At 41.1% G+C, this 19191-nt stretch overlaps 1 protein-coding gene across 1 annotated transcript; it reads right to left on the reverse strand.

The window, feature by feature from the left end:
* Positions 1 to 231: 231 nt before the first annotated feature.
* Positions 232 to 1852, reverse strand: LOC124680494 (amino acid transporter ANT1-like). The gene is made up of 2 exons (XM_047215549.1): positions 1506 to 1852; positions 232 to 1339 (listed from the first exon to the last, which is right to left on the reverse strand). The coding sequence occupies exons 1-2, from the start codon at positions 1707 to 1709 to the stop codon at positions 260 to 262; spliced, it is 1284 nt and encodes a 427-aa protein (XP_047071505.1). The 5' UTR covers positions 1710 to 1852; the 3' UTR covers positions 232 to 259.
* Positions 1853 to 19191: the final 17339 nt, after the last annotated feature.

The raw sequence follows: 19191 nt of genomic DNA on the forward strand, positions 1-19191 counted from the left end.
CAAAATAGTCAGAAAAAAAGTCATATATGTACTTGATAATGTTTAACGAGCTACTCGTGAGCAACTGCGAGCTTTGTGAGTTAAGCCAAATTTTAAATCTTAATTTGGCTGTTAAACGAGTTGAGTCCAGCTGACTCGCTAGTTGACCGGGCCAAGTTTCAAATCTTAAGCAAGAACATGAAGTCATGAACTTCTGTGTTGTATCGCGCCGTTTTTGTGTGGGTAGGAAAATAAGAAATTTGATGTTTATGAGTAGGTGTCATTGTGGTGACAAGACCGTGTACATGCCATGGGCGGCGAACAGCAGCCCGGAGAGCAAGAAGAAGTAATCCACGGCACGCACCCACGCGCCCGCCGTCGGCCCCACGACGCGGAGGTGGAACAGCGCCGGCAGCACGAAGGAGAGCAGCGCGCACACCGTGCTCCCGACGAAGGCCGCGAACTCCCCGAACGCCGGCACGAAGCACGCTATAGCGGCCAGCGCCGCCACCACGGCCACGCGGCTCAGGTGGAGCGCCGCCCGCTCGACGATGCCTTCGCTGCGGATTCGCTTCCGCACCCACCCGTCCGGCCCGAACAGCCGCGCTTCGACGATCTCGTGGATGGGGTGCATCATCACCGCGAACGTGAGCGCCAGCGCGACGCACAGCACGACCTTGACGGCGGCGGTGGACCAGTTGCTCGGGAGGTTGAGCGTGACGATGTCCCGGGTGGCGTCGCCGTAGGCGAGGTAGCCGCAGACGCCGAAGCCGACGTAGACGGCGGTGACGCCGGCGATGGCCTGGAGGAGCACGGACCTGAACTTCCACCTGTCCGCCATGGACGCCTCGAGCGCCAGCGTGAGGCAGAACCCCTCGAAGCAGAACACGGCGACGCCGCACGCGAACGGGACGCCCCAGAGCCCCGCGAACGCGCTACGGCCGCTGAACGGCTGGCCCCCGCGCTCTACCAGGAGCCGGACGTCCTCCTTGACCACGGCGGCGACGGCGAGCACGGTGCACGCGTCGGCGACGATGCTGAAGGGCGCGAGCGCGGAGAGGGAGCGGACGAAGGAGAGAGCGACCTGCGCCGGCAGCAGGAGCGCGAGCACCACGGTGGCCGGCGCGAGGGAGGGGAGCACGGAGCTGATGTTCTGGCCGATGAAGACGAGGTAGGCCACCGTGCCGCCGGTCTGGCAGAGGATGATGATCGCCTCCGTGAAGTACCTGCCTGTGGGGCCGAAGCAACGCTCGCCCAGGTCGCCGTACGTGTAGTTGCCGCCGGCAGGGCGATGCCCTGTGTCGTGGCCCTCCTCCTCCTCTGTCTCTTCTTGCTCCCGCAGCTTGTCTCTGCAATCCAGCTTCAGAACCAACGAGAAGTCAATACAACTGCGTACGTATGTATGCTTAAACTTAGGTTAAGCTGAACTAATCACTGTATAGGATCGGTGAAGCTGATTGAATCTTTAGAAATCGAAGCAGTGGAGATTGAACATGGAAGGAGGCATGGAGCGAGTGTGTACTCACAAGGAGGAGCATGCAGTAGAAGGTGGCGGCGCCAGCGCCGGCGACGCCGAGAGCCCCGGCGAGCCACCCCGCGGTGCGGAAGGCGTAGGGCAGGCCGAGCACCCCGGTGCCGACGATGGACACGACGATGTTCCCCAACGTCTGCGTGGGCGTCGCGCCCCCTCCCCTCCCTTCCAGCAGCGGCACCTTCAGCTCCGGCGCCATCGATGGATCAACAGCAGCTCCAGTCTCTGAGCTGCAGCTTAAGACTGATCAAAGTGCTTAGCTACAGAAGGCATCGTGCTCGCGCGATGTTGTTGGAGGATGAGGATGACAGTGAGGGTGGGTGGCATAGGGGAGTGTGTTGCGCTGGACGCTGTCGGCTTGTGTCGGGAGGAAATAGAAAAACATAGTTTCAAATAAAAAAAATTGAAAACATTGTGCACGCGGTGCAGAGCTTTCCAAGTGTTCTTGGCTGGATGTGGATGGGCGTCAGATCGGATTGTGTGTGTGGATCATCATCATATCGTATCAGATCGTCAACGATTTTTTTGGAGGAAAATGGTTTAACAATGGAAAACGCTTGTCTTCCCCCGGGGGATTTCATCTAGCGATCGTCCGGGTCCGTTGCTCGCCGCGTGTGTGCCAGCGAGGCTTGGAGCCCCACCCACGTGCCGTTCCCTGCCTTACTTGCTCGCAGCCAGAGTCGTCGTCTTCGACCGTCTTCCTCGCCCCTGCCTCCTTTCTTCCGTCCTCGATTGCGTCTACAATATCCACGCGCACCGCCGCCTCCATATGCGTCAACCGCTCCGCCGCCACCTCCGTCAAACTTGCCGTCAGATCTACTGCTTAAAGCTCCGACGCGGCCAAATCTCCTCCTCTCTCGCGCGTTTCTTCTTGAAATAGCGCTGGTGATGGCGTAGCCAGAGGAGGGGGTCGCCAGTGCTGCGCAGGGTCGTCGGTGGTGCTGGTGTCCCGTCACCTTCTCCCTTGCCCTTCTCGACGCCACCGCTGCAAAAGGCCGGCGCTAATCGAGCTCACCACCGGTTGCAATGTCAGGGCCGACGATTTTTTTTTGCAGTTGTTCATGCTCTGCCGGCGGTGCTACAAGCAGCATCAGCAGTTGCTACAATCGCCGCCGCTGACCGCTACAATCGACAATTCCTATTACTGCAAGCAGCGGCGGCGATTTTGGTAGAAGTGGCTGCTGCAAGCAGCGATGGCGCTTGCTACATTCGGCGCCGGTGGCCGCTACGATCGGCAGCGGTGGCTGCTGCATGCGACGGTGGCGGTTGCTACAAGTGTCGCCGGCCACTTCGACAAGCGGCGGCGAACATGGCTACAAGCGGCGGCGGCGGTGGCTGCTGCAAGCGACGGTGGCGGTTGCTACAAGCCGCGGCGGCGGTTGCTACAATCGGCAACGCGGCTGCTACAAGTGTTGTCGGCGGCTGCTACAAGTGTTGCCGGCGGCTGCTACAATGGTCGCCGGCGGATGCTACAATGGGCGCTGGCGGCTGCTACAAGTGTCGCCGGCGGCCGCTACAAGGGGCGCCGAACATGGCTACAGGTGGCGGTTGCTATAAATCGGGCGCCGCCGTGCTGCAAGGAGGCCGGCGAGACCAACCAGACCAGCGGCGAAGCTATATGCGAACAGCGGTGTCGATGCGACAAGCACGACTCATCGGTGCTGCTACCGGCGCGGCAGCGGTTCTGCAAGCCGAGCGCGAATGGCTGCTACCTCGTTCGTGAAGGACAGGGAAGGAGGACTTCGCTGTTTATTTTTCGTTTTGTCCTCGCCTGGAAGGGTTGACCAAATCTGACAGTTCGATTTACTTGCATCGGGTGGCTGGCAACCCGGGGGATCGGGGATTTGATCCCCGGGGGACGCTCAGCGCGACCCTTTAACAATAGGCTAGAAAATCATGGAACGTGCACGACTGCACGTCTCGGTTTGTCACTTGCGGAGTAGTACGACTGCACAAGCGAACATAAGATTGGCATGGACACTGTGATGCTATCTTATCAAGTTAAGAGTTTCATCCGAAAATCCGGATACTCACCTGTTTTTAAAGAAATCAAAAAAATCTATTTAAAGTCTCAGAAAAAATAGTAAAATAATTCAGGCAAACATATATTACCTTGATACTTACCCGTGCAAATTTAGAGGGCATAATACGACCATATATGGCCTACACAGAAAAAATTGTATTTCTTTTAACGGTGGAAATTCAATCTTTGAGTATCATTTAGACATTTTGTCATTTGTGTAGACCATATACAATCCTAAATTTCCTGAAAAAATTACACAAATAAGTATCAATATAATATGTACATGCAAAAATAATTTTTTTTTTAAGTAAATAGCATTTTTCTTCAATTTTTAAAAAACCAGGTGCACCTAAACCCATATGTTCCTCTAGCTATTTCAAGATATTCTCATATCTATAATGTTTACACTTTTAATTCTGAAGAAATCATTAACTAACAAAAGGTTTTTAAAAGTTGCAACAGTTGCTCCTCCCATAAATAAGAATAGATTAATGTGAATATGGATAAACCTCTTGCAAGTCATCGTGACGTTGATTTGTCGCCTCGTTGCCTCTACGAAGAAGACACTGACCCAAACGAACAAAACATAACACCTAACGGCCAAAAGACTCAACACCTTCCATTCTAGACGCCCCCATCCACCAACACCACCAACAGCACCACCACCACCACCACCACCACTACCAAGGAATGTCGGAAGACAACTGTCCCGATCGAGGCATGATCGCAAACATGTAATATCCCAGGTTTAGAGGCAATAAAATGAGAGAACACCAAAGTGTGCATTGCATTCATGCATAGAAAATCCGGGGAATTTTCGCGCTTCAAATAAAACTTACCACAGTAACTGAAGTTTCACTTGACTTGCTGGAATTGAAGTAGATCATCAAGTCAAGCGCTATAAACTTCACCGTGATCTTTGCTAAAACCTTATTTTGGGTAGAGATGATTTGATCTATGTATTAGATCAAATGGAATTAGATTTACAACAACACATTCTTTAATAATCAAAACCTAACTTATTAACACTTGAAAGTTAGCAACTACCTTTGTGTGTAAATTAATTCACTTATAAATAAGTTAAACCACGGGGTCTAAAGTGCATAAAAGCCACACATTCTCATTTAAATCATAACTTATTAAGTATATGGAATATCATAAAACTAAATCCATTTACATTACGAATTATAGTTCAAACTATTTGAATAAAATTAACTATGAGTACTTTGAAACTCATATGATCATGCCTTGGTGAAATCAAACAAAAACTATCCAAATTTGAGGAATAACCTTCAACTTCCACCTTTTCACCAATATTATAATATAAATCCAATCAAATATAATATAGTGACTCATCAACAATAATAAAAACCATCCACAAGATATTTAGTAGCAAATGCCACTTGGCTATCCAAAAATAAATCATATGAGAGGATAATGATCTTGCCACATGGGATGAAAATATCTACATGACTTGCTTTCCAAGCTTTGCCACCTCATGCTCAAAGGATTGCTATGGATGAGGGCATGACAACCAAGCACCTTACTCATCAAACCAAAACAAGAGTCACCACCTATGTGTCATGATACTAGAGCTTACCCAAGCCTATAAATAGAGCCACACCCTTCATCCATTTGATCCTCAAGTACCATCATACATGGGAACAAACACATAGAGCCACTCCATGTGAATTAGCTAGAATCAAGATGAAGAAGCTAGGAGGTGGAGGCATACCACAAGATGCAGGTTTATCAGATTTCCGAAGAACAAGCTACATAAGATTGCAAGGTAGAATTCCTAGGCAAACCATATATTTAGAGGATCATATCATCATCTCTTGAGTAGGATCTTAGGATATTCCAAGACATTGAGAAGTGAGAGAAGTTATAATACTAATCATAGCCATGTTCATACAAGAATACTAGAGTAATACTAATCTTAGTTGTTCAAGTCAATATTTAATCTTGGAGGTGAGAACCCTATTCCAATAACAATACCTTAGAAAACCAATTCCATAATCATCACAACTTAGTATTAATTATAAACCCTAAGAATCTAGGATGAGTGTGATGAGAGGAATAATAAGGAAGGATTAGTGAGGAATGAGTGGATCTTGTCTAATGCATGATCATAACTTGTAGATATAGATGATAAGTTAAACCCATATGATTGATAGATATCATCTATCACATAAAATAATAAGTATATCACTAGTAGTAAACCCTGCACCAATCCTCATGCCTTGTATGGAAGAGTAACCCTAGCTAGCCAATAAAACATAATCAAAGCTTATGCTTATACCCAATTCTAACTTGAGTATCCCATGGGTAATCTCAAATAAAAACCCTAGACCACATTTCAATCCAAGTATCACTTTGAATTATAAGTAAAACCCTCCCATGCCTCATGTCTATTTAATACTTCAATTAGTGAAGTATTCCCAAAGCCATAAACCTTGTCATATGGAACCAATCTACATAAAATAATATGCCATAACTTGTGTATCATGGATCACCAGTATAATCCAAGTTAGAAGTTCCTAAGCAAGATTAGTAATGATAGAGTTTATTCAATCATCTTCTTAAACCCTAAGAACCCACATGAAATCATAAACTCATTCTATTCACAACACCATTTAATTGAAACTTCAACCTTAATTAAAATAGATATGAACAATCAATATGGTTAAGCACTAGAAAAACAAAATGTGTTCACCATGCACATGTTCTAAATTTCAAATCATTTAAATAGATCTGGTTCCTAAATTAAAAAGGGAATTGAAATAAATCACTAAACCATTTATATTTTACTCAAGCCTCACAAGATATTAATTAAATCCTAAACTAAATATTTGTTTAAATAACAAGATTATACAAGTGAGCATGGTTATCAAGTTATACCGATATTCAAATGTTTAAGAACCTACAAAACAAAACAGAATTCAAATTTGAATTCAAATAACAAATTCAAAACAAGTAAATAAAAACAGAAAATAGAAAAGAGATAAAAAGAAAAGGGGGCTTACCCGGCCGTGCAGCCCAGCAGACTGAGCCCAGGACCAACCCACCACCACGGCCCAGCCCAGCCCACGGCCACTTACCGTTTCGTCGCCGGCACAAAACAAGACGAGGGCGTCGTCTTCCTCCACGGCGTCGACGCGCGCGGCCGAGGAACGGCGGCCACGTCCTCGAAGCCGATAAGGATGCCCCGGACGCCAACGAAGCTTCCAGAACCCTCCACTATCTCTCTCGCGTCCGAGTCTATCCGAAGACATCAAGATTCACGCCCGAATGCAGCTCACCGTCGCCATCGCATCTCGGCCAGTACCGCCGGTGAGCCGACGAACCAGACCCTCTCTTGCCCTATAAATATGCGTACAGCACCGCCAGGAAACCCTAGCACCTTGCCGCCCATCCATTTCTTCCCAGAACCTCTCTAGCTTCCACATTCTTCCTCGACTGGTCGCCGGTGTCAAGCACGACGCCGTCGATGGAGGTCATCTTGGAGGCCATGGCGCAGCTCATTCGACGCGCCTGACCTCATAGTTCATTCTGGAGGAGTAGAGCATCAAGGGGAGCCAGGAGGAGGAGAAATTTCGGCGTTCCCTTTCACTCGGGTTCACCAAGAAAAGCTCAATCGTCATCATCTCCGTCAACAATCGCCGGAGCTGACCACACCTTGAGCTTCAGGGTGAGCTTGCGCATCTCTGTACCCCTCTATTGCTTCCTGGCATCAACCGTAGCCGTAGTTCGTGTGCTCGCCGGAGTAAACCACCGCGGGACATGGTCGCCGGCGTAGCTCCGGTGATCCCCTCGCTAAACCACCACCACCATTCGCTTCGCTTTGCAGTACTCGTTCGAATGCACTTAGTCGCGTGTCCTGGGAGGCCGTAAATCGGCGGCGCCACCATCTGCTACCGCCGGTGAGGTCAAAGGTACTGGTCAACTTTGACCGGTCCTTGCTTGCGTGGCAGCCAGCGTGGACATGTACCCCACCAGTCAGTGAGTAGAGCTAGATCTGAATCGGTACAAATAGCATTTTCTGTTTAATTTAAAAAACCAGGAAATATCTGAAACTTTGCAGAAATAGATAAAATTCATTTCAAATCAGAAAAATATAAATAATATATGAAAATGCTCACAAAAATAAACTCTATTCAAATAAAATATAAAACAAAAATGTGTGTCAAAATAAAATTTCACTTATTTTTAACCTTATTAATTATGTCTTTTCAATTATTTAAAATACAATTTGAATTCAAGAATTAGTGAAGTTTCAAAATTAAATTTTAACTATTCAGTAACTAAGTAAAATGTTAGGATTAATTTTATTTACCATATTTGCATTAACTTAATTATTAGTGGTAATTCATAAACCCTAATTTGCAAATTACTATTTTCTATTTTCTCTAAATAATAATCACTCCAGAAAATATTATAAGTCAATATTATTTTGGTAATTCAAAACTTGTTTATTTAAACATCTTTAGTTACCAAGTTAAGTATTTTAAAACCTAATAACAATTGCTAAACCCTAATTCTTAACTAAACCTAAATAGAAGTTGCCCTAATTATTAAATCTTGTGAAAATTAATAAAATGTCAAACCATCACTAATTTTGATTCAAAGTAATTAGTAACCACAACTCTATTACCAATTATCATTTTAGGAGTTATGCCATAATTTAGAAACCCTAAGTTTAATTTAAGTAAGACATTGATCTCATTATTTCATGTGTTCATCCCTAGTAGTTGCAAACCTAAAACCCTAAGGATTTAACCCATGTGATCTTTACACTTTAGTAGTAACTCTAAAACCCTAGTTGCTTATCACATGTGATCATGTGAGGTTCATCTATACCTATAGAACCCTAGTAAGAAACAATTGAATACATACTTAGGATCCACTAGCATAAAACCAAGTCACATGAGATTATCATTTCATGTTCCTATTCTTAATTAAAACCTGTATGATCCACTAATGACACCTAGGTAGAAACCCTAACTTGTTAATTGAATTAGTACCATTGATCACCACTCCTATATACCATACCATTAAGATCAACCTCAATCCTTAAACCCTAGTAGAACCATAATGATAAACCCTAGTATCAACTTTGTGTAGCAAATCACATCACATGTTCCTATCCAACTAAACCTTACTTAGGAAATGATAAACCACTTAGCTTAGAAACTATTAGAGATTATTTAGTAAAGCAAATATGAAGTCATAGTAAACTCTAACTCATAGCAACACCTTGATAACCATCCTTTGATATGATGCTTAGGAGAAACCACAGTAATAAATCTACTAATACTTTCTACATGTAGATCACTTCTATTTAAGCACCAACCAGTCCTATTAGTAAACCCTAATAGCACTTAGCTCCTATTTAAAGTAGTTCATATTCTTATTTTAACCTGTTCTTCAAAAGTTATTCTTTTGAAGTACAAATGTTAATCAAACCTTAGAAGCCCCAATCCTTCTTTGAAATACTCATTAATTCTTAATTAACATGTTCTTCAAAAGTTATTCTTTTGAAGTATAGTATAAGTAATCATCAACCATGATCTGTAGAACTTAAAATTGACAACTGTTCTTTACATATTATTCCATCACTATTCTTTATGTGTGTAATTGTTATGATGTATTATATCACTTGGATATGATGCGAATATAACCAAACCCTAATAAGAACCTTGTTTGAGAACCATTATAAAAGTGCAACCAACCCTAAAGAAATCTTTACAACTCATACATCCTAAATCATCGAGGTTAGGTTACGCTCGGGACGATTGCATCTCATATTATGCATTATAGCATCCTTGCCAGTTCTTTAAACATTGTCCTTACCGGACGATGATGGTATTTCAGAATTTGGAGTTATCACGTATCGAAGCTTTTGCCCGCATAATCTTGCGGTCAAGAAAGGCAAGTTCATCGCTTGCTCATGTCATTTGATTATTTGTATCAAACTATATGCAAAGTACTATACTTATCACTCATGCATTGAAAAGCAAAGTATTATTTTACAATTATGAATATGACTATGTGGTGGGCAATGGAACCATGGTATGTGTTGATATGGTGGAGGTTCCATTGCATGGGTTATATCACCCTAGGATTAATTACCAATGCCGTCCAGTGATTCTAGCGCCGTACAAACCGCGTTGACCATGAGATCTATAATGGCTCTGGGGAAGCCAGCCGTATCTTTTCCCTTCTGCACGCCAACGGATTGGTAGAGACGGTGGGGTGTTGGAGGCACTGCCGCAATAGGTTGGGAAATCCTTTTAAATCCCCATCCATTAGTGATGTTAATCTCTACCATCTATGAAGGATTGTCCGGAGTACACCATGAGTAAAGCCGTATTATCGGGGAAGTCTACCGGAGGTGTAGGGTCGGACAAAAGGGTGGGTTTGCGGTCGCGGAGAAGGCGGTGTGGGCTTGGATCTTACACCTGGCCTCACACCAAAGGAAGTGTGGACGAGCATGCTACTCGGTTGGCAACAAGGATAAGTTCTCTTATGGGAAAAGTAACGCACCTCTGCAGAGGATACCGAATTGTGATCTGTCACTCCCTGTTCCGGGAAGGAAGCTGCGAACGCGGCAGGAAAGGAACTCCACGAAGTTCGGTCAACTCTGTGAAGACTGACGGGCATAGTTTTCAGAATAAAATAAACCTTTTGAAGAAATGTTTACAAAAACTTGCATTGGCCTATGACTTTCTGGTCTATGGCTGTAGCTAGTGCATGATACACATATTTCCTAATATGAACTTGCTGAGTACGCTCGTACTCATTCTATCTCGTTTGAACCCCCTTCTTAGAGCAAGGCACCGAAGGAGAAACTACCGTGGAACTCGAAGACAAAGGAGTCAACTGCAACGAGATGAAGAATCCAATCAAAGAAGTCAATGGAGTCAACTCCTGCATCAGTTATAATGGAAACCTAGACTAGCAATAGAAGGGAATCTTTCCCTAATCCTAGCACCTAAGTAGCTAGATTTCTATAGCAAGCCAAGTAGCTCTTGAACTTAAGCTAGCAATAAGATAGATTACGAGTCGTTCTTCCGGAGCTTTATTTGAAGTTTTACCTCACTCGTAAAGTAGGAGGGTGTGTGGATCTTATGTAAACTGTTCGTGTGTACTTCTATAGACATACCTTGGACCCGCATATGTTTCGTTGTACCACTGCGAGAGATGTAATATGGGTGGAACGGTGTTTCACTTGTGTTATGTCAACGACTTGTGTACTACACCATGCAGTGGTACGCTGGGTCATCACAGCTGGTATCAGAGCAAATGCTTTGACCCTAGGATTAAAACCCTTTAAAGGAGACCTATAGGTTTGGTAGTGTCTATAGGAAGTGTTCTAGCTAAGCTAACTATGCTAAACCAATTATTCTTTTGACTTGAGATGGGTATTCACTTGAGAATAATCCTGACACACTTGAGTCAATCTTTCTTATCTATCTTTCTTAAGTAAAGTTAGTTAGTTATCTTGCTTCATTCCAAATAACTAGAACACCAATGGAGCTTAAGATAATTGGTGGTAGTAGACCACCGTTGGTATACAACACATGGTAGTCCAAAGAGAGGATACAACCACAAGGAAGATATCCTATTGGAAGAAGTATACCAATGCTAGTTATGGTTATGTAAGAGTCATTTAAAATGTCAAATGACTGATGTTAAGTAATGTAGATAAGTAATATGAGGTAGTATGTACCTATGATGAGTCAATCATAGGAGGTAAGGAAGAGTGATAGGAGTTACATGAGTCTACTTTCAATAATAAACTAGGTACTCATATATGATTCACTTGAGAATCATGGTATGATGGAGTAGAACATCATAAGTACGATAACAAAAGAATGATAAGGAGTAAGGATTTAGGGAATAGTTCGAAAGCTTAGGCCTTAAAATCTCGGAAAGCTGTACCAAGTATGTTAGAATCATAGTCCTTAATTTAAAGAAGGCTTATTTAGAGCATATCACATAGAGAAATTCTAGAGTTATAGTTGGTATATTCCAAACAATCATGTGTTTAGAGTAGACATGTTAGAACTAATTGTATTATAGGAAGTAGTCCTCAATCGCACATATATACGGTATACCATTTTGTTAGTACTTCCAAAGAAAACTAGGTTAACTTCAATTATTCCAGGCCATATTTCTCGAGTTTACTTGATTGCAATTGTGCAATTAAGATAAATGTTGAGACAAATAGTAGAAATTCACGTATTGTGCTAAGTATCACAACCTAAACCTATCTTATGCGGTGTTATATACTACACATCTGATCCTGATGTTTAGGGATGTCTGACCCAACTTTTATATTCAGGCATATAAGGATGTGTACTATGAACACAAAGCTGAATCTTCTTGGATTTTATTGAATCTTCATTGATTGACTAGATCCATACATGAAGTTTGACTTTGATATGCAAATGCATGTTGCAATATCAAGCTCTTACTTGATGTTATAGGTCTAGAGGGTAAAGGTATTCGTGTGAGGAAGTGACGAATTCTGAAGATTTTGAAGTCAAGATGATGGTTCACTTGTAGAAGCAAGTAAAATTGTGGGAAGTCACCACAACAATCTGATGGAAGGACCAATTAAACTCACTTTTATCCTTAATCAAGGAGTATTTCAACATGGAAGTACCATAAAAGTGAGAAAAATAGTGAATATGGAGTAGTAGAAGTGGAGCCGTATTCATTATGGAAGAAGGTAATGCAAGTGAAGTCACTTACGATACTATCTTCATAGTGTCAACAAGTGGTTATCTTGCAAAACAAACCCTAGAATAAGAAAAATAGACAAGTGAAGTCGTAGCTGGTATAATAAGACCGCAGCTGATATAGGATAATCATGAAGAGAAAGTATGTGAAGTGAGGTATATTTTAACTAAAACTATGTAAGTAGCCACAGCTGGTAAGTAGATATTGACTAGAACCATAACATAGCCACAGCTGGTATCTAATAAGCCACATCTGGTACTAGGTAGTCTGCAGCTGGTACCAGATAGCCCACAGCCTGAACATTTCTTTACCCTAAAAGAAAAGGGGATTCCGCAGCTAGTATTTCACAGCTGGTATTCCATAGCTAATAAATATTTAGTCGGAGGACTTACAATGGATGTCCACAATTGTGTGGATACACCACAAATAATTCTTCGTGAGACTTTAGAAAAGTACAAAATATAAGCCAAACCAAGACTAATCTTCTAACCCTTGGAGTTTAATGATTAGAAGGAAGTAAGTTTGAAGATCATTAGTAAACTCCAAGGGGGAGAGGAAGGCTGAAGGAGAAGTATTAAGTTATGGTTTGTAGTGTGATAGACGGAGAAAAAGGTCTGAACTGAGAGGAAGCCCGATCTTAGTTTTATAAGGTTGTTGGGAAGTACCCATATAAAAGTACTCTCAGGAGATTGTCAGACCAGAAGCCGAGGTTCATATCTCGAAGAAGTAAGGGTTAGACCTTAACTTGAGTGGTTAATTGTAATTACTCGAAACCAAGAGAACTTAAGTAAGTCTTCGATAATGAAGTTGGAGGAAGAAGATATCGGAGAACAATCAAAGCCTAAGAAGATACTATGCGAAGGAGTTTGACCATACCAAAACTAATGATTATTAGAAAGATTCCTTTCATGGAGCCTAAAGAAACCAAAAGGAAGATAACTAGTATAAACTAGAGGCCATGATGGGATGGACTAAATGAGTCTAATCCATTCGTATGACTAAACCACCAGGACCATGCTTATTGTAAATACCTTACGAAGTACCATTACTTTCGTTATGGTAGTAAGGGAAAACAATACCTTACTTTAAACCAATCCTTTAGAATCAAGGTTTGAACATCGCAGCTGGTACACCATAGTGCCATATTACACCGCAGCTGGATTACCGCAGCTGGTAGAACCAAGCTTTGAGTACCTAAATAGGGAGATGTCACCATAGCCATTAGTAAAGTCCATTAACTCAATAAGATGTCCTAATCCAAGAATCTTGGGAGAGTAAGCCTATAAGCTTAGAGTGTTGGAAGAAATCATAGAATTGAAGAAAGTATCAGTGCCAAACATCAGAAGACTTCATGAAGGATCTGGACAAGGGATATATTCAATTATATCTAGTGTGATCACCATGGAGTTGAAGGATGGTGATCTGTTCAAGACATTTCAACATTCCGAAACAAGAGAGCGTTCGAACTTCGGGACGAAGTTCAGTTTAAGGGGGAGAGGCTGTAATATCCCAGGTTTAGAGGCAATAAAATGAGAGAACACCAAAGTGTGCATTGCATTCATGCATAGAAAATCCGGGGAATTTTCGCGCTTCAAATAAAACTTACCACAGTTTCACTTGACTTGCTGGAATTGAAGTAGATCATCAAGTCAAGCGCTATAAACTTCACTGTGATCTTTGCTAAAACCTTATTTTGGGTAGAGATGATTTGATCTATGTATTAGATCAAATGGAATTAGATTTACAACAACACATTCTTTAATAATCAAAACCTAACTTATTAACACTTGAAAGTTAGCAACTACCTTTGTGTGTAAATTAATTCACTTATAAATAAGTTAAACCACAGGGTCTAAAGTGCATAAAAGCCACACATTCTCATTTAAATCATAACTTATTAAGTATATGGAATATCATAAAACTAAATCCATTTACATTACGAATTATAGTTCAAACTATTTGAATAAAATTAACTATGAGTACTTTGAAACTCATATGATCATGCCTTGGTGAAATCAAACAAAAACTATCCAAATTTGAGGAATAACCTTCAACTTCCACCTTTTCACCAATATTATAATATAAATCCAATCAAATATAATATAGTGACTCATCAACAATAATAAAAACCATCCACAAGATATTTAGTAGCAAATGCCACTTGGCTATCCAAAAATAAATCATATGAGAGGATAATGATCTTGCCACATGGGATGAAAATATCTACATGACTTGCTTTCCAAGCTTTGCCACCTCATGCTCAAAGGATTGCTATGGATGAGGGCATGACAACCAAGCACCTTACTCATCAAACCAAAACAAGAGTCACCACCTATGTGTCATGATACTAGAGCTTACCCAAGCCTATAAATAGAGCCACACCCTTCATCCATTTGATCATCAAGTACCATCATACATGGGAACAAACACATAGAGCCACTCCATGTGAATTAGCTAGAATCAAGATGAAGAAGCTAGGAGGTGGAGGCATACCACAAGATGCGGGTTTATCAGATTTCCGAAGAACAAGCTACATAAGATTGCAAGGTAGAATTCCTAGGCAAACCATATATTTAGAGGATCATATCATCATCTCTTGAGTAGGATCTTAGGATATTCCAAGACATTGAGAAGTGAGAGAAGTTATAATACTAATCATAGCCATGTTCATACAAGAATACTAGAGTAATACTAATCTTAGTTGTTCAAGTCAATATTTAATCTTGGAGGTGAGAACCCTATTCCAATAACAATACCTTAGAAAACCAATTCCATAATCATCACAACTTAGTATTAATTATAAACCCTAAGAATCTAGGATGAGTGTGATGAGAGGAATAATAAGGAAGGATTAGTGAGGAATGAGTGGATCTTGTCTAATGCATGATCATAACTTGTAGATATAGATGATAAGTTAAACCCATATGATTGATAGATATCATCTATCACATAAAATAATAAGTATATCACTAGTAGTAAACCCCAGACCAATCCTCATGCCTTGTATGGAAGAGTAACCCTAGCTAGCCAATAAAACATAATCAAAGCTTATGCTTATACCCAATTCTAACTTGAGTATCCCATGGGTAATCTCAAATAAAAACCCTAGACCACATTTCAATCCAAGTATCACTTTGAATTATAAGTAAAACCCTCCCATGCCTCATGTCTATTTAATACTTCAATTAGTGAAGTATTCCCAAAGCCATAAACCTTGTCATATGGAACCAATCTACATAAAATAATATGCCATAACTTGTGTATCATGGATCACCAGTATAATCCAAGTTAGAAGTTCCTAAGCAAGATTAGTAATGATAGAGTTTATTCAATCATCTTCTTAAACCCTAAGAACCCACATGAAATCATAAACTCATTCTATTCACAACACCATTTAATTGAAACTTCAACCTTAATTAAAATAGATATGAACAATCAATATGGTTAAGCACTAGAAAAACAAAATGTGTTCACCATGCACATGTTCTAAATTTCAAATCATTTAAATAGATCTGGTTCCTAAATTAAAAAGGGAATTGAAATAAATCACTAAACCATTTATATTTTACTCAAGCCTCACAAGATATTAATTAAATCCTAAACTAAATATTTGTTTAAATAACAAGATTATACAGTGAGCATGGTTATCAAGTTATACTGATATTCAAATGTTTAAGAACCTACAAAACAAAACAGAATTCAAATTTGAATTCAAATAACAAATTCAAAACAAGTAAATAAAAACGAGAAAATAGAAAAGAGATAAAAAGAAAAGGGGGCTTACTCGGCCGTGCAGCCCAGCAGCTGAGCCCGGGACCAACCCACCACCACGGCCCGGTCCAGCCCACGGCCACTTACCGTTTCGTCGCCGGCACAAAACAAGACGAGGGCGTCGTCTTCCTCCACGGCGTCGACGAGCGCGGCGAGGAACGGCGGCCACGTCCTCGAAGCCGATAAGGATGCCCCGGACGCCAACGAAGCTTCCAGAACCCTCCACTATCTCTCTCGCGTCCGAGTCTATCCGAAGACATCAAGATTCACGCCCGAATGCAGCTCACCGTCGCCATCGCATCTCGGCCAGTACCGCCGGCGAGCCGACGAACCAGACCCTCTCTTGCCCTATAAATATGCGTACAGCACCGCCGAGAAACCCTAGCACCTTGCCGCCCATCCATTTCTTCCCAGAACCTCTCTAGCTTCCACATTCTTCCTCGATTGGTCGCCGGTGTTAAGCACGACACCGTCGATGGAGATCATCTTGAGGGCCATGGCGCAGCTCATTCGAAGCGCCTGACCGCGTAGTTCATTCTGGAGGAGTAGAGCATCAAGGGGAGCCAGGAGGAGGAGAAATTTCGGCGTTCCCTTTCACTCGGGTTCACCAAGAAAAGCTCAATCGTCATCATCTCCGTCAACAATCGCCGGAGCTGACCACACCTTGAGCTTCAGGGTGAGCTTGCGCATCTCTGTACCCCTCTATTGCTTCCTGGCATCAACCGTAGCCGTAGTTCGTGTGCTCGCCGGAGTAAACCACCGCGGGACATGGTCGCCGGCGTAGCTCCGGTGATCCCCTCGCTAAACCACCACCACCATTCGCTTCGCTTTGCAGTACTCGTTCGAATGCACTTAGTCGCGTGTCCTGGGAGGCCGTAAATCGGCGGCGCCACCATCTGCTGACCGCCGGCGTTTAACCGCCGGTGAGGTCAAAGGTACTGGTCAACTTTGACCGGTCCTTGCTTGCGTGGCAGCCAGCGTGGACATGTACCCCACCAGTCAGTGAGTAGAGCTAGATCTGAATCGGTACAAATAGCATTTTCTGTTTAATTTAAAAAACCAGGAAATATCTGAAACTTTGCAGAAATAGATAAAATTCATTTCAAATCAGAAAAATATAAATAATATATGAAAATGCTCACAAAAATAAACTCTATTCAAATAAAATATAAAACAAAAATGTGTGTCAAAATAAAATTTCACTTATTTTTAACCTTATTAATTATGTCTTTTCAATTATTTAAAATACAATTTGAATTCAAGAATTAGTGAAGTTTCAAAATTAAATTTTAACTATTCAGTAACTAAGTAAAATGTTAGGATTAATTTTATTTACCATATTTGCATTAACTTAATTATTAGTGGTAATTCATAAACCCTAATTTGCAAATTACTATTTTCTATTTTCTCTAAATAATAATCACTCCAGAAAATATTATAAGTCAATATTATTTTGGTAATTCAAAACTTGTTTATTTAAACATCTTTAGTTACCAAGTTAAGTATTTTAAAACCTAATAACAATTGTTAAACCCTAATTCTTAACTAAACCTAAATAGAAGTTGCCCTAATTATTAAATCTTGTGAAAATTAATAAAATGTCAAACCATCACTAATTTTGATTCAAAGTAATTAGTAACCACAACTCTATTACCAATTATCATTTTAGGAGTTATGCCATAATTTAGAAACCCTAAGTTTAATTTAAGTAAGACATTGATCTCATTATTTCATGTGTTCATCCCTAGTAGTTGCAAACCTAAAACCCTAAGGATTTAACCCATGTGATCTTTACACTTTAGTAGTAACTCTAAAACCCTAGTTGCTTATCACATGTGATCATGTGAGGTTCATCTATACCTATAGAACCCTAGTAAGAAACAATTGAATACATACTTAGGATCCACTAGCATAAAACCAAGTCACATGAGATTATCATTTCATGTTCCTATTCTTAATTAAAACCTGTATGATCCACTAATGACACCTAGGTAGAAACCCTAACTTGTTAATTGAATTAGTACCATTGATCACCACTCCTATATACCATACCATTAAGATCAACCTCAATCCTTAAACCCTAGTAGAACCATAATGATAAACCCTAGTATCAACTTTGTGTAGCAAATCACATCACATGTTCCTATCCAACTAAACCTTACTTAGGAAATGATAAACCACTTAGCTTAGAAACTATTAGAGATTATTTAGTAAAGCAAATATGAAGTCATAGTAAACTCTAACTCATAGCAACACCTTGATAACCATCCTTTGATATGATGCTTAGGAGAAACCACAGTAATAAATCTACTAATACTTTCTACATGTAGATCACTTCTATTTAAGCACCAACCAGTCCTATTAGTAAACCCTAATAGCACTTAGCTCCTATTTAAAGTAGTTCATATTCTTATTTTAACTCTGTTCTTCAAAAGTTATTCTTTTGAAGTACAAATGTTAATCAAACCTTAGAAGCCCCAATCCTTCTTTGAAATACTCATTAATTCTTAATTAACATGTTCTTCAAAAGTTATTCTTTTGAAGTATAGTATAAGTAATCATCAACCATGATCTGTAGAACTTAAAATTGACAACTGTTCTTTACATATTATTCCATCACTATTCTTTATGTGTGTAATTGTTATGATGTATTATATCACTTGGATATGATGCGAATATAACCAAACCCTAATAAGAACCTTGTTTGAGAACCATTATAAAAGTGCAACCAACCCTAAAGAAATCTTTACAACTCATACATCCTAAATCATCGAGGTTAGGTTACGCTCGGGACGATTGCATCTCATATTATGCATTATAGCATCCTTGCCAGTTCTTTAAACATTGTCCTTACCGGACGATGATGGTATTTCAGAATTTGGAGTTATCACGTATCGAAGCTTTTGCCCGCATAATCTTGCAGTCAAGAAAGGCAAGTTCATCGCTTGCTCATGTCATTTGATTATTTGTATCAAACTATATGCAAAGTACTATACTTATCACTCATGCATTGAAAAGCAAAGTATTATTTTACAATTATGAATATGACTATGTGGTGGGCAATGGAACCATGGTATGTGTTGATATGGTGGAGGTTCCATTGCATGGGTTATATCACCCTAGGATTAATTACCAATGC

The sequence above is a fragment of the Lolium rigidum genome, unplaced genomic scaffold (assembly GCF_022539505.1).
Source record: "Lolium rigidum isolate FL_2022 unplaced genomic scaffold, APGP_CSIRO_Lrig_0.1 contig_17646_1, whole genome shotgun sequence".
Taxonomy (NCBI): domain Eukaryota; kingdom Viridiplantae; phylum Streptophyta; class Magnoliopsida; order Poales; family Poaceae; genus Lolium; species Lolium rigidum.

Coding starts and splice junctions, on each gene's coding strand:
- LOC124680494 (XM_047215549.1), bottom strand. CDS start 1,709: ATGGCGCCGGAGCTGAAGGTGCCGCTGCTGGAAGGGAGGGGAGGGGGC. Junction 1,340..1,505: donor TCTACTGCATGCTCCTCCTT/GTGAGTACACAC, acceptor TTGGTTCTGAAG/CTGGATTGCAGAGACAAGCT.